The 13,259-nt window shown below is 51.0% G+C and overlaps 1 protein-coding gene across 3 annotated transcripts in view; it reads right to left on the reverse strand.

Moving 5' to 3' along the window:
* Window positions 1–981: 981 nt before the first annotated feature.
* The window catches only part of FAM222B (family with sequence similarity 222 member B), a 57,319-nt gene continuing 45,041 nt past the window's right edge, over window positions 982–13,259 (reverse strand). For all 3 annotated transcript variants that reach the window (XM_052657240.1, XM_052657239.1, XM_052657241.1), the window contains exons 2-3: window positions 11,974–12,095; window positions 982–4,889 (exon numbers count right to left, since the gene is read on the reverse strand). In XM_052657240.1, coding sequence (XP_052513200.1) covers window positions 3,280–4,889; window positions 11,974–12,055 — 1,692 coding nt within the window. In that variant the 5' untranslated portion in view covers window positions 12,056–12,095 and the 3' untranslated portion in view covers window positions 982–3,279. The remainder of the gene's footprint in view (window positions 4,890–11,973; window positions 12,096–13,259) is intronic.

The raw sequence follows: 13,259 nt of genomic DNA on the forward strand, positions 1-13,259 counted from the left end.
TGCCACTGCACCATGCCAGGCGGCAGGTTCCCATAGGTTGGTGCCTCCTTTGGTTGACCCCATACCCATACAGCTCATTCCTTGCCTCTGCAGGTGGTCATAACTGCTTATGGAACTCAAGGCAGGTTTTGCATCACGGTGTGAGTGGGGCTCAACTGTCTACTCTGTTTAGCCTTGTTACTCTAGGCTGACTGTAGGTCACTAACGAGTGGGAGTTTTCTTTCACACGGATGGGATGAGGAGTAAAGGCAAAAAGTACCTTCACAAAAAAACACCCCACAGACAAGGGCATGCTCAAGGTGCTTTCGACTCCATCAGTTTTGAGAACCATCTATTAACCATCTGATCGCACACTCACTGAGTTCCACAGCCTGTGGGATCTTTCCTTCCCTCCATCACATCTTAGCCCAGACCCAAACTCAGCAGGAAGGGGAGACCTAAAGAGCTGTTGTGGATTCCCCCCGCTCCCCCGGAGACAAAAAAAAAAAACCTCCAATCAGTACTCAACGTTTTAAGACTGAAATTGCCAAGAGGGCCACTTTTCATGTTACAGATTATTACAACACATCACTTGTCAGAGGTCCTCAGAAACTCCAAGATTTTCAAGGGGGAGGGGAGGGACATTCAGTCTTAAGTGGGCTTATTCACAAAACAGATCCCCATTTTTCAGTGACTGATGGTCCTTGAACACGGCAGTACACTGAACTGGGCCTCCAGTGAAGGGCGGCGAACATAACCATCAAGTCCGACCAAGCCCCCTACAGCCCTGCCCAGGGGAGATGGCCAGTCAGGCGGGTGCCCCTTCCAGGGGCTGACTCAGCACACCTGCCCTGGGATGATGGGTGGGGAGGGCTTCTGACCGGGACAAATACTCTAGGCGGCCCTTTAAAAATGAGAAATTACTTCTAGAAAGTATTAAAAACCGTTAAGAAAAATCTCAAACAAGCATTAACGAATAGGACAAGATCAAAAGGTGAGTTTTCTCTTTTTACTGGTTTATAATAATCTTAAAAACCCCATCACACCCATAAACCACCACAGGTGAGAGGATGAGGGAGACTGAGAATGAATGCTACAGTATGTGGACGGCAGGAGACCCAGATTATTCTCTAGGGGCAGTGTGGAATGGAGGCAGGGGTGTGGGGCAGGAGGCCCTGGCATGGACCCTTATTGCTGGTTGGGGGTTGGCTGGCAGAGGGGAAGAGGCGCTCAGGGTGAACTAGGAAACATCTCCCACCAAAGGTGAGGGTAGTGGGGGGCGGGGAGGTCACAGTACATTTTCCATGCAGACTAGGGGTGGGAGTGAGAGCTTCAGATGCACCCCTACACAGGAAGAGATGGGTTTGAGGTTTGATTTTTAAGCCCCCAAGTTGGTGTCTGGTCCAATTTTCTAAAATGGCAGCTCACCTCTTGGGGAGAGAGGCATTGGAAGGAAATGACAGCAAGACTATCTGGTTTAGGGATCAAGCAGGGGATAAGCTGAGACAGTGGTGTCCTTTCAGAGAATTTAACTCAAGAGAAGCAAGAACTGGAAGGGGCCCCTGGGTGACATGGTGGCCAACACACGGGGAGAAGGCATCACACCAGAAGCTGCTGGCGCTCCTGGGGGCTCAGGACAGGAAGGTACCAGTGTCTACAGACGGCAGCAAAACAATGGGGAACAATAAATTAGGACTTTCAAGTTGCTACCATTTGGCATAACACAATCAGGCATTATTTTTCCTTGTTTTTTCTTTTTAAATATAAGGCAACTTGCCAACACATAATTTAAAAACTGGTCTTCAGTCACATTGCTTCCGATCACTAGAGAATTTCTGGCTAAGGAACAGTGGATAGCACAGTAAACAAAACCAAGAATCTTAAATAACATCAGCTCACATTCCCCAGAGACAAGATGAAAGGGTAGGGCTTGTACGGTTAAAGGAAAAAAAAAAACCGCCCAACTATGTATCTTTAACAGGAGGGTGCAAACCATTACAACAAAACATAATCTAAGTTACAGAAAAGTTAAAAATTTCTAGCCAACTGTCACCTGGGAATGACACTGAGTGTGGAGTGGGTGAGGGAAGGGCGAGGGGCAGGAGGGGCTGTTTCCAATAGAGGCCCATCTCCAGCTGTTGGAACCATGCTCATTTGGTAAAGGAGAAGTCAAAGAGCTTAAGGCTTTGAGTTTTTTTTCCTTCATTAAACTGAGGGGCTGCGGAAGGTGACTAGACAGTGAATGTACCTGTGGGGCCGCTCACACACATTGCTACTCAAACCCACGCTACATTCATACAGAAACAGGACGTTTAAAACTTACAGTGTAGAGCAATATTCTTAGCCAGTGTAGAGAACCAAATGCAGTTTAAGTTTTTTTTCAGTGTTTTTAATTCCAAACTCCAATGTGATCATCCTATACCTACTACCTAATTCCTCAAGTAAGACTGGCTTTTTGTTTGTGAGGGGGGAGTGGGGCGTGAGGGCAGCAGGTGACTCAGGAGACAGACAATAGTGAGGAAGGTCTTGGATAAGCCAGACGTCCTGGCATTGCTCTAGGGATGGAAAGGGAGTTAGGTACCAAGGTATCAATACAAAGACAGGTTCCCCGGCCCCACTGCCCCCGCAATGTCCCAAGGCCACGGCCACATGCTTGCAGGATGCCCTTGAGGAGTGTGGCAAGGACGGGTGCAGTGGCTCTGGGTTCAATGCAGGTGTAAAAATAAAGCCTTGAGGAAGGGCTGGGAGGAGATGCAGACCAGGTCAGTTTTAATTTGAGGTCTTTGGGTAAATAAGAAATCGGCTCCCAGGGCACTTGGGAAGTCTGGCTTCTTAGTCCCAGAAAGAGAGAGAGAGAGAGAGAGGGAGAGGCCTAGCTTAGGCGGCTGGATGCTGACTACTACCTCGCCTGGGGACCCTTCCCTTAGCCCATACCTCAGTCCTAAGGGCAACAGTGAGAGGTGCAGGTAGAGGAAAGGAGGCTGGTGGAAAATGGTGGGCAGGAGGTGGTGGGGAGATGGGGCAGGAACTGGACTGATAGGCAGGCAATGGAGAGTCAAGCCGGGAGTTGAGATTAGGTCCCAACATAAACCCAAAAGTTGCTGGGGCTGGTACGGGTGAAGATGAGGGCAAAAAGGACCCCCCTCTGTCCTCAATTAGATCCCACTAGATTCCCTTTCTTAGACATCTAAGAATGATCACTTTGGAGCAGTGAAACTTTGAAACTATCCAATTACCCAAAAGTAAGACTAAACCTAGGAGGGTGACGTATGACGTGGAACTGGAGGGCACCAGGGCTCCCTATCTATACCCTGGGTGCTGAATATGAAGACTTCGACCATCTGTGGGGTCAGGGGCTCGGTTGCCAGGGGCTCGGTGGGCCTTGGTCAGCATGGCCAGGCTCTGTTCTCGGAAGCAGGCCTGCTGGAAATCCCCACTTAGGTAATCCACCGTTTGTATCAAGCTGTTCTGGCTTGCCACTGGACCGCCCCCAGTCCCTGCCCGGAAGTGGGCCCCAGCAGCCACCGCCGCACAGTCAAGGGGTGCGCCCGCGGGCTGCCCACCGTGAAACGGCACGGCGAGGTCCTGAGACCCCGAGCTGTCGCTATTGGGAGTGGGCAGAATGTTGTTCCACAGGGGTTGGAAGTAGTGACCATTGGGGTAGGCCAGTGGGGCGGCCAGGCCGTTGACGGGTGGGGACGGGGTTGGCTTCTCCAGGGGTGGCTTCAGATGGAAAGACTGTGCCAGGCAGAGTTCCTGCGGGTAGGCAGGGGCCTTGCCCACCAAGCCAGGCCCTGCCAACTCGCGTCCTGCCGCATGCTTGCCTGTCAGGCCAGGGGCCGGCGTCCCACCGGCCTCACCGCACATCTGCTGCAGGTGGGCCAGCTGGTGCTGGTTCCAGGCAACTGGCTTGAGGTCGCTAGGGTAGCCAGTGGGGGCACGCGAGAGGCCCGCGGGCAGGTTGACGGGGCCCGCGGTGGGCAGCGCGGCGCTGGCCGCGTGGGTGTGCTCCATGGGATTGACCACACATGAAGGCATTGGTGTGGGGACGCTGTGGGTCGACACCCGAGTGCTTGCATTGATGAGCAGACTGCGACTAATGGGGCTGGGGTTGGCGATCTGGCCCTCACACACTGAGGTAGTGCTGACGCCCGCCCGCGTCTGGCAAAACTGGTTGATCTGGTGCACGATGCTGCTCAGGTCCGGGGGCTGGCTGTGCTGCAGGGTGGCCGCCATTGAAAGGGGGATAGTTGAGGTAGACACAGTCACATTCGGGGGGGCATCTGAGTCTGGCATCTTCCGGCCTCCATGCAGCAAGGGAGTGGGGGGGTGCTGGAGACCCTGGTGAGAGAGGGCCTGAGGGTGGACCAAGCCCTGGGTCTGGGCCATGGGCTGAGGGTGGCCCAGGCCCTGAGGCTGTTGGAGGCTCTGGGGGTGGGACAGCGCCTGGGGTGGCGGGATACCCTGAGGGTGCTGCAGCGCCTGGGGAGGGGCGTGGGCCAGGGTCTGTGCGTGCTGCAGGGCCTGCTGGCGGGCCAGAGCCTGGGCCTGGGGGTGGGCTAAAGTGCTGGGTGCCACAGTAGCATAGGGCGCCACTGGGGGGTTCATGATGGCCTCGGGGAGCAACCGGGCTCGGGTGCCGTCAAAGTCCTTGAGTATGCTTTTGGCTGGCACTTTGACAATGGCCAGCAGGCCTGCCCTGGTGGCGGCCTGAGTCGGGTAGGGGCTGTAGCGCTGGGCCGATGTGTCCAGGCCGTTCACAGTACGACGAACGTGTTTCCGCTGGGGAACCTTCACACTGTTGGGGAAGATTTTTATAGTCAGTGGGTTGTTTGCGACCTTCTTAGCATACGCGTCCAATTCGGCTGGGGTGGGGTAGTGAGCAGTTCTCATTTTCTGTGTAGTGTCCCCTAGAGAGAGAGAAGGGGAAGGAGAGCAGAGGAGAGGGAGCTCGTCAGTGCCCAGCCAACCAGCCCTCCTAGCTTCCTGCCTGCAGCCTGCAGGGCAGGGTGCACGGGGCATCAGGCCGAGCCTCCAGCTCGGAGCCAGCCTCAGCCCCAACAGAAACAAGCCTGGCTAGCATGCAGTGGGCACGTCTCACGAGCCAGGGCTCATGCTGAGTGCCAGGTTATCTCCATGAACCCCCGCTACTGTGTTAGGAGGCAGGTACTATCATGATGGTCCCTCTTCACAAATGAGGTCACTAAAGATCAGAAGAACAGAGCAACTTTCCAAAGTCTCGCATCTTAGAGAGCCGGAACTGGGCCAATTCTCACGCAGAAGTCTCTCCAAGTTCCTACTGGCCCCTGCTGGCCTGGGGTTTGGAGGTTCTAAGCAGGGCTGCTTATCAGGGCCACTCAGACCCTGCCGGGTGACACCCTGAGGAAGAGGGCACCCAGAATGGCTCCTCTCCGGTCTGCGGGGGCCAGTGAGGCGTCAGCTCTCTCAGCAGTGGCAGCTGGAGCACTGTGCCCACGGGGTGGGCATCCTGGCACAGGAGACAGGATGCTTCTTTTTTCAGGGGCAGAGGAGCGAGCTGCCAACATCCCTCCCCCACCCCCATGTCACAAGTTCACTTTTGTTTACAGCTTACTCTCAAGCCTGACTGGGTGAAGATCAAAAAGCTTTATTTATTTCCTTGTGGGGGGCGACAATAATGACAGGGCTGTAGGGAGGGAAATGAGGAGAAAGGATTCAGAGCATCTTGAAGTTCTGAGAGCCAAAAATAGTCTGTATTCGGCCCCTGTCAGCTGTCACTTTCTGAAATGAAAGAGGAAAAACCTGCCCTCCTTTGGAGACTGCGGAAACACCGCTCAATGGGCCTCCGCTCAATGGGCCTCATTAATGCTAACAGTCTCTTTGTTCCCATCTCCAGTCGCCTCCCATCAGGGGGCTCCAGCGGATGTCGTGCTTGCAGTCAAAAAGGAAAAGGTTCTGAGAACAAGAGCTCTTTAAGCTTGCCAGGCTCCTGGCAAGGGGTCTTAGCGCCATTCTCCCTTTCTCCGAGGGAGGGTCTCCCCTGAGTATACACAGAAGGTGCTTAATAAAGGCTTGCTGAGTAAGTACACAGACTCCCCAAAGCAGAAAAAAAAAAAGGAGGGGTGCACTTGGCTGGGAGCCTGGGTTCAGCTAGCTGCCTCCCTCCCTACTTCCTCCCTGTGCTGGAGGCGGCCAGGGCAGACCAAGGACTAAGCTGACCAAATGCCTGGCTTGTGGCCTCAGCTGGCTTGGCCCAAAGGAGACCCCATTCAAAGTCATGTCGCTGGGCATCACTGAACAGAAGTCGTCTAGTGAGTGCTAGCAGGGAGAGGGCACAGCTGCCTGCTTTAGGTGACACTGCTGGTTGGCTGGCAGCAACTGCTTAGAAACTGCTGCTCTCCTCGGAAGCAAGAAAAGAAAGCTCCAGTTCAGGAGGGGCAGAGAGATCCGGACTCACGCTCAAAGAGGCAGGACTCAGCAAAAAAGGGTACAGGAGAAACAAAGGGTACAGAAAGGAAAAGGTTCGTGTTTTCAAACGCTGGCACAATGCCTTGAACTTGGTAGGCATTCTAACGTATTCAAGGCTCTACTTTATTTACTGAGTGCTGAATACCTGTTCCATCCATAACTGCAATGTCTGTAACATGACCGAGCTGCAGAAGGCCTCAGAAGGAAGACTGTGACAGTGACAAGTGAAGATAGGAAGCAGAAGGAGGCAGAGAGGCCTGGAAGTCCCCCACCCACCAGGCAGCACGAGATGGCAACAAGGGTCAAGATGGCCTGGAGAACAGAGCTCTGCTGCTGCTTGTAAGCCTCTGACCCTTAGTGGGCTTCAGGATCCATAAAGGGGGGGGCCATTTTCTGACCTGTCTTACATTCTCTTGCACAGAGGACACCAAAAAGTCTGGGATCACTAAAGAAGGTCCCTACACTCAAGGCACCAGAACTCCATGAGAAGCTGCCCTGGTCAGCCACTGCGCTGTCACGTGACCGAGGAGAAGCGTGTGATACTCCTGGCTTGGCGTCTTCCTTACCCAGAGCAGACCTGCAGTAAGTACCTCTAAGCACACTGTCTGGCTCAACAGCTGGGATTCAGCTGAACAGGAGGAGTCTGAAGCTGCTGTGTTTCCATTCAGACAGGAAATGAAGGTCTGCCCCTCCATGTAGGAAAAGTCTTGCTCCATGTTAACAAGCTTCTCTCCTTGAAGGCCAACTAAGAGAGGCTGGTACAGTGGCTTGCTGAATAACAGAGCTCCTCTGCTCCAAGTCAATACCAACTCTCAAGCTAGTTTTTTCTAGCAGAGGCACAAGGTGTGCTGGCCTCAATCAGGAGTGCGGGACGGGACACCACACCAACCAGCTCCCTCCGCCCTGGCTCCACTGATGCTGACAATGGTGATGAGGTGAGGGGCGGGGAGGCTGCACACAGGCTACAGCCCATTAAGGAAGACTCTCAGGAAGACAGATGAGCATACTAGAAAGAGGTCACATTCTGGGGCTCTGACACCACCCACTTCACATACCAGACTTAGCCCAACCCTTCTGAATTTTTCTCAGTACTTCATCTCAGTCCCCACACAGGCACCCTGCAGCCTTTCTTTCTTCTGCATCATCTTCCTCTAAGTGCACAGCTGACACGGACACTACAGCTTTGCAAGCAACTTATTTAACTATCTGGTACCAACAGTGTCATTAATCGAGGCATAAAGCAGTGGAGAACAGAGACTCTGTGGTTAGAAAAAAGAGACTGGATTCAAGCACTGGCTTGATTATCTGACTACTCAGAGTGTCACTCAGTCATTCCTCATTTATAAACAGCAATGATACCTGCTGTCCTACCTCACAGAATTACTAAGATCAAAAAATCCCATGAATAGGAAATGCTCTGTGAACAGGACCTGTAACTGTCAATGGTAATTATTCAAGGATAGCAGGTTTCGCCGAGTCTGCCCACAGATGGGACAAAGTAACCTTACCATGAAGCCCTAAATGCAGGGCCTCCCAGACTTGAGTCTGAGCATTAAATGTAGCAGAGAAAAGTTCCATGGACTAGGGACTGGGGGGGAATCTTCCTGAATCGAGGCTTCCCTAAAAGGACCTCCCCGTTTATCTTTCTGTTTTGAAGATCAGAAGACACTAGTGGCTTACACAGCAGGAGCCTCTAGCCTGTGGGGAGACACAGGCCGTGCATCAAACACAGGCTTTGGAGTCTGACCCAAGAGTGAAGTCTAGCCTAGTCACTGATTAGCCATGTGACACTGACAAGTGACAAACACTCTCATGCTTAAAAGAAAGATAAGTGAGTCTCCCATATGGAATTATCGAAGAATGAATGGGAACGTACATAAAAACACGCAAGATAGTGCCTGGCATATGGTAAGCACTCAACAAATGTTAGCTAATATTTCTGATGTTTCTCTGTGTTTATCCAGTCACTGGGCCAATTTGCCATTTCCAGATCTTTCCACTAGGGGGCAGATAAGCATACAAGAGTACAGTAAAAGATTAGTTTTGATTATTTGTTCTAGGTCCCAAGACTCTACAGTTGAAAGAAGTCACAGTCACTGTCTGAAAGACAATCTGAAGACCAGGGACCTCTGGTCATTTCAACCACTCTACCCAGAAATCTTTACCAAGCCACCCTACCCTGTACACCTGTCTGTGAGCTGGAGAAACAGGAGCAGAGGCTTGGGGTTAATGAAGGAAACAAATGTTCAAAAGCAACAGTTTCTGGGGAACTGGGAGAAGACGGCTTAGAGGAAAACAAATTTTTCAAGTACAAAGCTCCATTTCAAGTACAAAGCTCCAAAATGGCTCAGGTCTCCTGAACCATGTGATGTTACAGAATAACAATCCAGGAAAGTTCTGGGAGGGCAGCCACTAACCACAATTGTGGTTTTCTAGCCTGTCCAGGACCCACCCAAAGGAAAGATGTCCCTTAATCCAGCCTGCACTAAGGCAAGTCATACTTTTGGTGGGAAAATACATCACACCTTCCTATACATGTAGAAGAGGATGGGGAGAAGAGAAAACACTGGTGTCTGAAAGGACTGGTATTATGATTCTGTACATATGGCAGCTCAAGCCGGGGGCAGACTGACCAGCCAGGTGAATGACAGTGCTGGGCCAAAAAGCCACATATCCCCTCTCCTGAGCCCTGACCCCATCTCCCCTGCCTTAAGCTGACTATTCCAATATAAAATATACTAAGCTATTAAGGCTGATGCTGGGAAAGATTGAGGGCAGAAGAAGAAGAGGGTGTCAGAGGATGAGAAGGCTGAATAGCATCACCAATACAATGAACATGAACTTGGGCAAACTCCAAGAGATGGTGAGGGGCATCCAGGAGGCCTGGCGTGCTGGAGTCCATAGGGTCAGAAAGAGTCGGACACGACTGGGCGACTGAACAGCAGCAAAGCTATAAATATCTGTACCCCATGGAGTTTCCTAGGTAGCACTAGTGGTAAAGAACCTGCCTGCCAATGCAGGACACATAGAGACATGAGTTTAATCCCTGGGTTGGGAAGATCCCCTGGAGAAGGGCATGGCAACCCACTCCAGTATTCTTGCCTGGAGAATCCCAAAGGACAGAGGAATCTGGAGGGCTACAGTCCATGGGGTCACAAAAAGTCAGACATGATTGAAGCAACTTAGCATGTACACATTCCATGCCCACCTCACTAGATACTGAGTTCTGTGTTTTGAGCAACTTTTAAGACCCTCCTTAGGATGGGAGCAGGGAAAGGCTGAACAGCAGTCACAGGTTTTGACAGCTGGTAGACTTGGGCTCTGGAGAAGGCAATGGCACCCCACTCCAGTACTCTTGCCTAGAAAATCCCATGGGCGGAGGAGCCTGGTAGGCTGCAGTCCATGGGGTCACTAAGAGTCGGTCATGACTGAGCGACTTCACTTTGACTTTTCACTTTCATACATTGGAGAAGGAAGCAACCCACTCCAGTATTCTTGCCTGGAGAATCCCAGGGATGGGGGAGCCTGGTGGGTTGCTGTCTACGGGGTCACACAGAATCAGACACAACTGAAGTGACTTAGCAGCAGCAGCAGCAAACTTGGGCTCTGCGCAGTGTCTTAGCTTCTCGTTTCTGAAGCAGACTGTTTATACTCTGTCCCACCTTAACGGTAAATGCTTAATGCTAACAGCTGTACATCACAGAACAGGATTTTTTTTTTCTCCTAATACATTTTGGGAGAGCAAAGAAGCAAGCAAGTGAGCTTAAAAACACCACTGGGTTTTCTTCTCTGCAAAAGTTTAGGTGTAGTTAAGTAGAGTCACAAGAGAGTTGAAGGGATTGAAATACACTGTCCCCCAAATGGACAGGTAAGCCTGAAACCAGAGAAAAAGGACACCTCAATTCTTGAATACAGATTTGGGATAGAGGTTTCTGCAGAGGTGACTTGGGGGCTGCTTTGGGGAGAAGGGAGTGAGGATCCAACATCAGCAGCTAAGATAAAGCTGCCGATTTGCCTTTCCTCCTAGATGGTTCAGCCCTTGATGGTACACCTCTGGGTGAAGCTGTCAGCGTGTGTTAAGGACCTAGAAGACAGACAGCAAGCTGCATTCCGTCATCTTACCACATGCTTCTGCATGCGCTCCCTCTCCAGAAGTGTGGCTGGAGGCCTGCGCCCAGTCACAGCGCATGAGCATGCGGCTCTGGGTGGCCAGAGAGCCCAGACAACACCCTCACCCGATCGGCACTCAGCGGGAGAAAGAAAGGCTGGGGCAGAGCTGGGACAGCGAGCTTGCCTACTGCGTCAGGCAGCCGCAGAAGGAAGACTGACACCCTCAGCTCTGTTGTTACGGAGTTGCACTCACTGGCCAAATTCTAGATCTGGCCACGCTCTGAGTCTTACTCTAGCTCAGAGAAAGGAAGTCAAGGGGCCAGACTGTTTTTAACTTCTGCAGATAATCTCATGGAGCAGAGAGAGGGAAACTACAGCCTGAAAGCCAGCACTGGGCTGCTGTGCTTCTGTAGAGGGTGGTGCTGGAGCACAGCCACACTCATTTGTTTACATACTGCCTACAGCTGCCTGTGCCCCATGAGAGCAGGGGTGAGAACACGCAAGAGACCATGTGGTATGATCCATTTGACCCTTGTCAGAAAGAGCTTGCCAACCTCTGTCATAAAGGAGTCAGGTAACCTGCTGAGGCTCTTTTTCTGTTAAAGGGTAAGCTGAGATGCCTCGCTGATTTTCCCTTTTTGCTCTGAAACAAAACTCTATTCCAAATTTAGGGCCATCTTTACACTCGAAGACGCCATGCATGGTGATAAGCCAGGAACAGAATCTACCTTGCAATTCACGTAGTATAGGGATAGAAGGTAGGAATCTGGGAAAATACAAAGTCAGTGCCAGCCAGTCTAATACAGGAAGCTAGCAGTTCTCCAAAATCCCATCTTGGGGGAAGAATATTAACAGGAACATGCCCAGAGAGGCTGAGAAAGCTAGATAGTTCCATGTCCCTTCTGGAGGCAGGAGTTTGTTTGCTGTGAGCTGTGGGCACTGGCTCAGAAGGCAGACAGCAAGGCCAAGGGGGAACGGTCTGTCTCCGTGGCAGAGGGCACTCAGAGAGCTCCAAACAACACAAGAGTGCAAACAGTTTATTCCAGGGATACAGTAAGTAATCTGGACTGTGCGTTTTCATTCCATTCCTCCCAGGGTTCAAACTGAAACACTTCCTTGAAGGGTGATATATACATATATGATATATATAACACTGGGCTGTAAAACTCCATACAATCCTACTGCTCAACAGACATCTATCAGCAACAATTAAAATTAAGATGACACACAATGGGGAATCTAGTATTTAAGAGGCTCTCTCTGATTAGAGAAGCGTCTTGCATTGCCGACAAGTTCTGCAGCTGCTTTCTTGCTGTCTGTGCTGAAGAACATCTTGAAGGTACCACAGTCAGGGTACCCCAAAGTTGTCTCTGGGAGAACCCGGGTGGAGGGGAAAAATAAAGGACTGCATGATTCCTTGGGATCCAGATTACTTACATTTCTGAAGTCCAGTGTTCATCTGCGTGTGAGAAAGAAGCTGAAAGGACAGGTCACCTGGCCCTGGTAGACAGGCTAGCATGGCAGACCGGCATCAACACAACATGAGGCAGCCACTCACACTGGAATAACAAAAAAACAAGGTCATGGAACACAAAGCAACTCACTCCAGGAAGATACCAGGGACATCGGATATCAGCCGCAGAGGCCCAAGTTTAGATAGATAAGCAATTTAATTAGCAGCATGTAGGACGAAAATATATCTATGTCTTTATCTGTAGAAACAACTTGCTCTCTACTATTGCTATGGCTCAAATATTTCAGTCAGCACAGATGCCTGGATGGGGAAAATGAAAACTAGAAAATGCCAAACTACACAAACAACTGAAGGTCTTTATGTTCACAAGCTACGGACACACTCACTTTCTTGCATTTCCCATAGGCTGCCTCTCCTCATGGCTTTCGGGTAAGCCCACATGGCAGCCACATAAATGGTATGCTGGCTCTCCTCCGTGCCCCAGCTAAGGCAGGCACAGAAAGGCTAGGGCACAGTCCAACTGAGGTGAAGGAAAAGACGATTTCTCCCTAAAAACAGAACAGCGTTCCTGAAGACAGCTCATCCTCATGGGGCCCAGCTCAGTCTATTCACAGACCTGGCTGGGGGCCGGGGCAGCCAGACACTTCCAGAAACAGTATAGAATATGAGACACAAAGACACCCCAAGTCCAACTTGTGACCCTGGTAATCTGAGCTGACTTTTTTTTTTTGGTCATAACACTCAGCTTGCAGGATCTTAAGTTTGCCAACCAGGGACTGAATTTGGGCCCTAGGCAGTGAAAGGGCAGAGTCCTGACCATTGGACCACCAGGGAATTCGCCTGAACTTACTTTTAAAAAGAAGGAATAAGAGCATCCTAGGAGACGAGACTAACTATCATTAAAGCAAATTCTGTCTGCAAGTTTCTGAGGATTCACCTTCCCATGGCCTTTCACACAATTAGACCTCCAGAGCCACCCCCTCAAAAAAAGGAAAAAGAAACTGCTTTGCTCCCAGGGTAAATCAAGAAAGTGGTAGGCTGCCAGCAGCCCTCTTTGGGCAGGTGATTCTGATGTTGTAACAAGATGGCATGGTTTCATCAGTGAAGTCTTCCAACAACACACACACAGTCCAAGCAAGCAAACACTGATGTAGCCTTCTGGAGGGAAGGAAGCTTTGTCAACAAGTCAAGCTCCCCATGTACCAAGGACCACGCTTCTCTCCCATCCAAGTACTAACCAGGCCCGATC

Source organism: Budorcas taxicolor, chromosome 19, assembly GCF_023091745.1.
Source record: "Budorcas taxicolor isolate Tak-1 chromosome 19, Takin1.1, whole genome shotgun sequence".
Taxonomy (NCBI): domain Eukaryota; kingdom Metazoa; phylum Chordata; class Mammalia; order Artiodactyla; family Bovidae; genus Budorcas; species Budorcas taxicolor.